The sequence below is a fragment of the Branchiostoma belcheri genome, unplaced genomic scaffold, assembly GCF_001625305.1.
Source record: "Branchiostoma belcheri isolate BF01 breed outbred unplaced genomic scaffold, Haploidv18h27 scaffold5, whole genome shotgun sequence".
NCBI classification, from domain to species: domain Eukaryota; kingdom Metazoa; phylum Chordata; class Leptocardii; order Amphioxiformes; family Branchiostomatidae; genus Branchiostoma; species Branchiostoma belcheri.
This window is the reverse complement of record NW_017804131.1, coordinates 934681-945243: the sequence shown is the minus strand read 5'-3', so window position 1 is coordinate 945243 and position 10563 is coordinate 934681. Positions and strand designations below refer to the sequence as shown.

General features: G+C 41.6%; 1 protein-coding gene across 1 annotated transcript; it reads left to right on the top strand.

The window, feature by feature from the left end:
- Positions 1-3132: 3132 nt before the first annotated feature.
- LOC109479620 (GFP-like fluorescent chromoprotein dsFP483) lies at positions 3133-9739 on the top strand. Its single transcript, XM_019781607.1, has 6 exons — positions 3133-3138; positions 5426-5518; positions 6247-6395; positions 6917-7016; positions 8974-9104; positions 9553-9739. The coding sequence occupies exons 1-6, from the start codon at positions 3133-3135 to the stop codon at positions 9737-9739; spliced, it is 666 nt and encodes a 221-aa protein (XP_019637166.1).
- Positions 9740-10563: the final 824 nt, after the last annotated feature.

Below are 10563 nucleotides of genomic sequence, written 5' to 3'. Positions count from 1 at the left end.
GGGGTGGGGTGGGGGGGGGTGGAGGTAGTGTTCGGGAGGCCATATTCGGCTATGTATGACAGGGGCTTAAGTTTCATAGGCCAGGCAACTAAGACAGTAACATCCTCATTAGAAACACGTAAGTAGGATCTGTAGATATTTCATGACCATGAATAATTTCTGAATTTGAAATGAATCCAGATAAGTACCGAATATAATCACACTTTTCCTGCACCAAGACGAAATATGAAGTAATGAAAATCCACTCAAAGCTCTTTGAGATATACGATCACACGCATGCCTTTTAGACTGCATGTAGATAGATAGATAGACATTCGTGCTGATAAAGATATAACCACCTCGGCGTACGTAATAATAAACCAGTTTCGGTAAGTCATGTTGGATAACCTTTGCCATGGCACCAGCCAAAGGCATTTAGTTCTGGCGTTACTTACAGCAAAGGTTTTCTTTTCAAATCCTGATATCCTTATTCCGTGGGTACAAGTTCTGCCCCGTCTATGCAAAGGTCGCGAGGCTTTTCTTAGATTCTAGAATCGTCTAGCAGACGTTCTTTCTTTCCCGAGGAGCTATGATTGAAATGCCGGCGACGGTTTAAGAATTATGTGTAGACATAACCAGCAGCCTAACCTAATATTGTGAAGAGTTTCGGGGAATAATAATTTGATTTATAGTAAGAAGGAAAAAGGGTATATGGTAAAAGGTTTCTGCAGCACAACTAAGAGTTATAACCTATAGCTAGCCGACGTTTCGGCGTTTCGGTAGAGAGTCTTACTCGTTCCTCAGGGCGATATGTTAAGGAAATCTTTACCCTTCTAAACGCAAAAAAATATTACGGATGAGGAATGCTGTCTGATATTGAAATTCACTGCCATTTATTAGCACTTTTCGTTGTCATTCCCTACTTGAAGTGGTTTAAATATCCAAAAACAAACTGTGAGGTTGGTTATAGAATAAAGATAAGCATTCACTAGTATAGTTTGCTTCTTACTTGTATTCATAAAGAGCCAAAATCATAGGTCAAGGTCATGCGAAAGCTCGTTCAAGGACACAAAAAGGACGGCTTTGGCTAATTTGTATGCCACAATCATTCAGAAGTTTAGACGTATCGGTTCACATGTTCCCGTGATGAATTGGAAGAGAAACCTTTTAGCAGAAATGAACAGTTACTCCTGCATAGTTCCTGCAGTTTAAGGAGCAATTTTGGCCAACTCGAGCAAGGTAATCATGTTGTGATAGCACTTGGCAAACGTTGACCAGTCAAAAACAGATTACTGAAAGTCAGAACACGATTACACACATGCAACTGCAGAGAAGAAGAAACAAGAAAGATTGGGGTGGGATAAGGTGACAGCCAGAGCCTTCACCGGACTACGGAACTAAAACATGCATCTCCGTTACCATCTATTGCCTCCAGCGCCCCCTTGCGACTATCAGTCATGTTTGTCTTTCAAACTGAACCGAGAGCATTCAACGTCAATGCAATAGAATGTTAAAAGTGTCCCAAACGATGGAATGTTACACGTGTGAGTGCGTGCAAGCGCCTCCTTTCGAGAAATGCTTCAACTGCACCAACTTAAACAGTGTTTATATGGATGCATTGTGAAACCCAAAGGGGCGACAGTCTCTTTACTCCCGGGATTCTAACCCGGTCCTCAAGCTCACGAACCCAACGCATCAACCGCAAAGCAAAAAGGCACGACCTAGGGACGGTAAATTAGTGTATGGAATACTCTTGTATGGGGTATCTCTAACAATTGGCTATATACCGTACCGCAGGACTAACATCGCGGTTTGAAAAATTGTCCATTAATATAAGTTGTAAAAACTTGAGTGTGCCGTCACCACGTCTTGTGATTGCATGTTGGAATATATAAAAATTTCTGCAGCCACCTGTGAAAGGCCAGTTTGTTTTTGTAGACGGCTCACAGCAGGTAGCCGGCGCCTGGCTGGCATAATGACGTCAAGACACAGATTTTTGGTGAGAAAGGCCAGTTCATTTAGCGTACCCTGTAATTAGCTTCTGTTTATTGTTTTGTTTGCAAAATACCTGTCATTGAGAATTTGTTTTAAAGAACAGGTCACAAGAAAGTAGGTTATGAGGCTATGGACATGGAGTGGGCTTCAGTGATAGTATAGATATGGAAAAATCTGTATTTGATTTGTTTGAAAAATACTTACAATTTACATTTACATATCAAGACCATATTTCATAGAGGTATGAGATCTCGGAACTCTTGTTATGAATTTGTTTTAACCAGTGCAGTTCAATACTCTAGTCACTTATCTACATAGTTGAAACAACACTGTCCCAATGTATATCGACATTTATGGAGCAAAAATGCCCAAAATTCTGACCAAAAAAACTGTTACTGGAAGGACCTGGATTGTTTTTTACGGCGCTTCTCCAAAAATGAAGGACTTTATCTTGGGGCTTGTTTCTGCAAAAAAAGTTTCAAGTTTGTAGTTTTAAATGCCTAAAGTATGAAATACTGATTCAAATGTGCCAATGTGGGATAGCATGTGTCAATATTATACAGATCGCCTTATTCAGAATATTTGCCACACTGAAATTGAATTGGATGTCTTTAAAGAACAGGTCACAAAGGAGTAGGTTATAAAGTTATTGGCATGGGGGGGGGGGCTTCAGTGATAGTATAAATATGAAAGAATCACCAGAGTGAATGAAATGCCTTGGAAAGTCGACAAAACAAGCAAAAAGACGTTTTCCAGTTGAGGAAATCATTGTTTTTAATATGAAAATATTGTTTGATGTTCTGTAGTTCTTGCAAAAGCCTGTCCGGTTTGGTTTTATGATTTATGAAATGCTTTCCAGAAATGTCATTAGTCTTTTATTAAGCACATAGGTGAAAAGTTTTCCTAGACAGCTTGAAATGGCGATTCTCCTATAATTGTTGGCATCGTCTTTTTTTTCAGAACATATGTATAGCTAAACTATGTACAAATCCCTGCGATGTGACTTGATGCAGGGACGAGTCTTATTTCCAGTTATCATGTTTTGTTCGCATCTATATGTGTAAATACTAGTAAAGTGAAACCCGATAAGTCTTTTTAGTGGTATTTGAACAGAGGTTATCATATTGAAAAGCAGGTTCAATGATGTGACATCACACGATGCAGGTGCATGTCCAGTTTCCAGTTCTCACGTTTTGTTCCCATCTCAAACCACCTGAAGGCATGGCTGAATATAGGTATGAGATCAGGTATGAATGGGTGATTACAGTTAATTACAGTTGATTACAGGGTTGAGATCAGAAATGAATGATCTGGCTGCCAAGTGCCATGACACCACTGTCAAATGTGACATGATAGATTGGTAAAATACGCTCGATTCTCTGTCAATTTTGAAACTCTGCAGCCTTTTTGAAATTAAAAAAAAATCGGCCGTAGACAAGTGCACCGATATCATTGTTATTTGTCACAAGCTGACTGAATATTCTATCATTGAAAGCCCTTTTAATATTGAAAAAAATACACAAATAGACATAAGTGTTTAGTGTTCCACAGTTTGTGAGAGTCATCAGAACTTGATGAGTTGTGTCCATTTTCAAGGCTCATAGTTTACTGATCTTTTTTTGCCATTGATATGAACGAAAACCCCAAATATGCATTGAGTCTCTTCTTCTTTGAAGGTTTAGAACCTTAGAACAACATTTAGTGTAAGTGGGACACCAGTCCCAGGTGCTGTGCGTTCGCCCTACAGGTCTACAGGATTTTATGGGGTGTTCGCCCTACAGGTCTACAGGATTTTATGGGGTGTTCGCCCTACAGGTCTACAGGATTTTATGGGGTCTTCAATGTCTTTGGGAGATTTTATGTACTATTTTCTGATTGCATATAGACAACATAGCCGGCCAGGTTGAATTACCCCCGTTTTTTTAGAACTAGGCTAATAAGAAAACAGCCCAAGACCACCAAACCCCCAGTTCTATAAGCCTGCTACGAAGGCTAACTGAGTGCGTTCTTCAGACATATGTGCATGCAAAATGCAGTCTTGTTACGGAAATGGTGTTTTAAAGCCTTGACGTCGGTTGGTTAACGTTCTGTCCTAGCCTGTTTAAACTATAAAAGACTTTATCTACTACGCCATCAAGACCTTATTACGAATGTGACTGAGCGCTCGACAGAGTTTTCAATGTTGGGAAAAAATACAAACAATACTGACGTTTCAAGAAATCGTTAAAACCACTAGACTAAGTAAGTAAAACTTTCAAAGACATCTAGTCCCTGTATTCTCCATAAAACATAGTTTCCTTCTCTCTTTTTGCAATAGCAAACGAATTCCCAAGAAGGTTTTCAAAAGGTTTGTCTCTGTTGGGAAAACTGCCACCTGGCCGACTGTATGGAAAAAGTAGGGCAGAATCGGCCGATGCTTTTTTTGTATTCTTCGTCCTTGACATGTACAGTATGATTCTAATTGTTATGATTCTCAAAGATTAAAGGGAAGTTTTTTTGAAGATTTACGGTAAGTATCACAAGACGATCATATGACTAAAGATCTCAAGACGATCATATGATTGAAGCTCACAAGATGATCATATGATCGTAATTAAACGTACATCCAAAACAAAATAGCTCCTCCCACTTTTGGTCAGAAAGTGTATAAAAAGGCGGGGCCCGGCATTGTACCGCACTCTGCGAAGAGAACGTCCTCCAAAGATCTTCAAATTCTGAGACGACTTCTGACTTCAACTCGACTCAACTACAACTCGGGGCAATCATGGTACGACTTTAGAAACTTTGTCTGTATTTTAGAACTATGTAAACCTGTACATGTTCACTTTGTGCCTTTGTTACCGTTTTAATCTATTGGCGGATAGTTTGGGACATTTTTTGCCGGTGCATTTGCCAGTTGAAAGCAAGCTTACAGCTCGTTATAATGAGCGTACGGCTTGAAAAACTTTGCCTGTCCTTTTGAACTTCCCATAAAAAGCTATTCATATTTACCTTGTATGTTCCTCTTTTCTCGGTTTAATCCAAATGGTTTTGGATATTTTTCGCCGGTAAATTTGCCGGTTGAAAGCAAGCTTGCAGTTCGGTATACTAATCATATTGCTTTAAAACTTTGGCAGTGTTTTAGAACTTCGAATGTAAGCCTAGTCATTTCACCTTGTACCTTTGTAGCAATGGACAGATTTCGCCGGTACGTTTTGCAATTAAAAGCCCTGCTATACAAGTAAACCGTGATAGCAAAATTTCTGGTGGGTTTTGAGCCCCTCAACATCGACGTGGAGACACGGATTTTTGTGTGGAAGTGGCGAAAATATGTTTCTATAGCCTGCAATTTGGCTTGTTGGATAGTAGGCTGTAGGCCTATTTGACAACTATCTCACTGCAGTAAGCAGTTGCGCCTATCTTGCTGTTTGTTGCAATGAAATTGTAAGAATGTTGCACGGTTTTGTCACAGTCTCTGCCTACCACTCACGATTGCCACATCTTCGGCACCATCAACGGACATGCCTTCGACATGGTGGGAGGCGGCAGCGGAAACCCGAAGGATGTAAGTACGGCTTTTCTATTCATATTTGACTCAAATTTCACTCAAATTCTATTCTATTGGTGTCGAAAGGTAGGCCTGGCCTAAATCTGTTCAGACTCTTGCCGAATTTTACAGTCAACCTTGGTTGGTTGGTTGGTTGGGTGGTGGTGGTGGGAATATTCTGAATGGATGACGGGCTTAATAAATAGTAAATGCAGTAAGACTTACCTTAGACCTTATTACTTGCTCCTGTATGTGCCTGATGGCACATCGGGCAGCAAGTTTCCACTTCCTGTTATCTGACACTACTGACTCTGTCTTCTCTCAGGGGATGTTCACCCTTCTCAGATCTTTTTGAAAAGTCCTCCGCCATGTATTTCGTGGCCTTGCTGTAGACTTTAGACTAGTAAGTCTAGTAATGTTTAGGTCACATTTCCCACACCGGGCCCTGTCGGACAGCTTTTGGAAACGAAAAGTACGATACAAAAGACAACAAAGCACAGAAAAGTTCTTAATAATGGGCACTGTTTCTTTTTTATATTATTGATATGAATTGTTGATTTTTCGTTCATACAAACCGCGCTCCTGGAGGCCGCCGCCCGGCTCCGAAAGTTCTTGGGCTGCGGGTCATAAACCTCTGGCTGAGAGCTTGTTTAGGGCGGACCCCGGTTTGGAAATGTGTCCCTAAGCTTAGGTCTAGTAAGACCAGTACTAACGAAACGTCTCAAACCTGTGTCCGAACCATGCAGGGATCGTTGCAGACCACCGTGCGATCCACCAAAGGTCCTCTGCCCTTCTCCGGCGTTATCCTGGGGCCTAACCTGGGGTACGGCTACCACCAGTACCTACCCTTCCCCAGCGGGAAGTCTCCCTACCAAAACGCCATCAAGAACGGAGGGTAAGTTTTGCGATGTTTTAAATACTTATTGCATTTATTAAAAATACGTCTACTCAGTGCAAAGCCACGTGGACCACTTCTGGGCACTTAAGTAACGCTTGTTGAAGTATGCAATTTGTTGCCATGTCCAACTCCCATATCCGTCGACATAGATCAATTCTTGTATTCCTGTACTTCGTTCCAAACGCAAGACTAAATCATCCATACAGTGCTATATTGTAACACATATATAGGATACTGTTATAAATGTCATACTATTTTGTAGTTATAACTATAGAATACATTAGCCATGTACCCTTGTTGATTTTCTGCCACACATTGTACTATGTACATGTACATGTACGATTGTCGAGCAATATAGTTTATTCATTCATTCATTAACAACAGACAGCTAGAGATTGTGTACAAATATGTATGCAGACAATTTTCAGGAACTAAAACTGTCTCCAAAACTCCCTGAATCTTATGTACTGTTATTTTGACACCTAAAAACAAACAATACTCCCCGTGTGTTGTTGCAGGTACGAGAAGCACCGTACGTTCCATTTCGAGGACGGCGGAGTGATGAGCATCAACTTCCGCTACACCTACGAGGGCAACAAGATCAAGGGAGAGTTCCACGTGAGTCTCAACTTTTCAATATAAAACTCTACTTTATATTCACCTGAATATTCACCTGAATCCAGACCATTAGGTACCCTTACTGGGTAATGAGGCCGTCTTCGTGGTGTAGACAGTTTGGGCATTTAGTAGGAGAAGACGTATCCATGTCTATCAGGGTGGTCCTTCCACTCTATAGCCAACTTGGTCTTGAATACATTTACTGAGCTGCTGTTTACTGTGGCTGGTGACAGTTTGTTCCAAATTGGGGTTGTTCTTGTATCCTTCGTACAAACATATGCTCTTAACAGGGAAGACCCAACGAAGAAAAGACAGCATTCTATGATAAACTCTCTCGCTCTAAATCTCTCTAAACTCTAAATCACATCCCTCTCACATTTAAAAAGGTTTATTTTTATTAAAACGAGACACCAACAACCACCTAACGGCGAAATGTTTGACAATGCTTAGTTACTAAACGCTAACGAAGAGAACAATCAGGAGTAAATACGTTTTATTTTAATGACAAACTTTGCCTCTCCCATGACATTCCTCTCACAGTTTAAAAAAAGTTCTATCTTTATTCAAATGAGAGTCCAAGACCTACATAATGGTAAATATTTGACAGTTCTCACTAAACGTAAACGTACAGAAAAGTAAAGAGTAAATACGTCTTAGTATCCTTATCCTTCCAAAGTTGTCACTGATGAAAGAATTCACAAGTAACTGTATCTATACGTGACAAATGAATCTCTTCAACGATAAATACGTCTTGTTATTTTGAAAAAAAAAACAAGGGTAGCCAATACGGTATTATGGTTAGTTCGAATCCCTGGCAGTCTCCAATGTTGTCTTTCGTTGGAAAAGCACTCTTTACACACTCGACTTAAGTGAAAATGAGTACCTAGCTTCGTTTAGGGACGTCCTCTAGGATGAAATGCAAAGAAAGTCCCGTGTTTGAGGAGAGCCACACTTCACACATGTTTAAGACCTCATCAAGAAAGAGTAGGAGTCCTTCCCGGTGTGAGTGGATCAAACCTTAAAGTCTGGTCTTACACAGCTTGACTATACAAAACTAGGGCACATGCGTTATGCCTGAAGGCGGTTAATCAATTATGTTGAACAAAACAAAATGCTTGTCCTTTTCTCCCATGACATGTAACCATATGACATGGCTCATCGACCCTTAAGAGCCCCAGGTTACCTGGTCAATCCAGTCTATCGTGGTTTGGGAGGGTTTTCTTCGGGGCCGCAAAAGCCTAGCCTCCATAGCATGCCAAAAACTGGGTGGTTTGGGTGGGGGGTTGGGTGGACTTCTTTGGGAGCTATTATGTGCTGTTTTCTGATTGCATATAGACAACATTGCCCTTTTAGAACTGGCTAATCAGAAAACAGCCGAAGACCACCAAACCCCCAGTCTTATAAGCCTGCTACGGAGGCTAGCAGGAGCTCCTCCTCGCCTGACTCATCATATCAGCTAGGTTCCCAGGTAGGTTTGTCACGGCGGGAGATTGATGGGCCGAATCAACTCCCAACTGTTGTACTGGTCGGGGGAAAACTATTAGAGCCCCGAAGAAAGCCTGCCCCAACCGCGATAGACTGGACACCAGTCATGTTATCCAGGTCCCAGTTTTAGGTCAGAAAGTCAGACAGACGTTTAGACATCATGTGCCATCGCTCGAGGGTAATGTAACATAAACGGTACTAAATGCTTTCCTTACCATGCCCAGGCCCAGGCCCATGACAACAACGTGGAGCGATTGATTGATTAATTATTAATTGATTGATTAATCGATCGATTTATTGACGATCTATCGATGTTGCAGGTTGTCGGTTCCGGGTTCCCTAACGATGCCCCTGTGATGATCAACTCTCTCCAGGCTCATGATAACAACGTGGAGCGACTGATTAATTATTGATTGATTGATTGATTGATTGATTCATCGATCGATTTATTGACGATCTATCGATGTTGCAGGTTGTCGGCTCCGGGTTCCCTGACGATGGCCCTGTGATGACCAACTCTGTCCAGGCTCATGATAACAACGTGGAGCGGCTGCAGGTTCTCGGCGACAGGACCATCGGCAGCGACAACGTCTGGACTTTCACGTAAGGGGCTTCAAACTTTATTCAACATTCAAACGGCTATTTCAGTGTGCTAAAGGTTAACCTTCTCCCTGCTGCCTAACCCTGTAACCAATAGAGAACTGGTAGCCAAATGGTTACTTCAGTGGCCTAACGGTTTAAGATCTGAGCCACATATGACCACGCAATTCAGTCAAACAAAATTGTCGACTGTCAATGACTTTTGTGTGAAAAAAACACTTCAGTAGTAGTAGTATAGTAGTAGTAGTGGTAGGAGTGGACTAGTTTATTAGACCTTATCAATTAGCAAAATACATACATGCCTCCTGGTAGCCGTGGAGGGCTGAATTGTAAGGCTATTTACAGAGGTATCAGTCTAGATAAGATTATACATTTACCCTTATGATCGTTAGAACACGATGTTAGAATTTGCTTGTTCAACATGACAACATTTCCATCTCTCCATGTACAGCGGGAAGGGGAAAGGCGACACCTACAATGCCAACGTGATGACCAACGCGACCTTCGCCCAGAACCTGCAGCCCGGGCTGGAGTCCATCATGCCGCTCTTCGTCTTCCGGAAGGTTGACATTCAGGCCTCCAAGACTGAGATCACCCTGGTGGAGCGGGAGAAGGTCTTCTCTGATCTATGCCAGTAAGCAGCTAGCCTCTGGTATGGCCCGACTCAGGCAATCATAGTTCTAAAACACTTACTTACTTGTACTTGAGTAGGTCTCCTCTCTGTGAGTGGCCTGCGTCAAAGTCGTCCCTCCGTCTGCACAGCGTCCAGCGCCATACTTGGCGGTCGTGGGCGATCGTCCTCAGGTCCTCTAGAGTCAGACTGGGTTGGTACATGGTCGTCCTGGCATCCTCCAGTACACATGCCAGCCATGTCTTCCTTGGTCTGCCTCTAGATCTTAGTTCTAAAACAGGGTTTTGAAAATAGTTTCATCAGGTTGGTAAAGTATAGGATACTGGGGTTTTCCTTTACACAACCAAATTATCTCTCCTAAAAGTGCTGACGTTTACACCATTAAACACAGGTATGTTCTCTAAGTGAGGCAAACTTTAATATCATCTGTACTATCAAAATAAGTTCACATTTTGTGTTCTGATTCTGTTCTGTGAAACCGTGGATTGCTTGAGTGGGGCGTACCATCGAGCGCTCCTTTGCAGTTTAGATTAAAACTGCATCGCGATTTAAAAAAAAGGTGAACAGAGGTGTTTTATTATGTTTTCTTTTCTTTCCTTTTCTGAGTAGATGGCTGTTTAAAAAAATCCTCCTCACTTGCACTTGAAGCAACCATACATGTCTGACAAAGTTTACTGTCAGTGTCAGAACATCCAAATGTATGGCAAGTTACTAGATGCAGTTCCTACTTTAAGAAAAGTCGACTTTCAATGACAACCACTGTGACAACATCAAAAGTATGTCTTCATTTTTGAAGACTTGAAGCTTTTATCAGGGCAAATGTACTTATCA

What these genes read in the sequence shown, in the direction of transcription:
- LOC109479620 (XM_019781607.1), top strand. An exon ending in GCAGCGGAAACCCGAAGGAT is followed by an intron (nt 5,519 to 6,246) that starts GTAAGTACGGCT and finishes CGAACCATGCAG; the next exon opens with GGATCGTTGCAGACCACCGT. An exon ending in AGATCAAGGGAGAGTTCCAC is followed by an intron (nt 7,017 to 8,973) that starts GTGAGTCTCAAC and finishes TCGATGTTGCAG; the next exon opens with GTTGTCGGCTCCGGGTTCCC.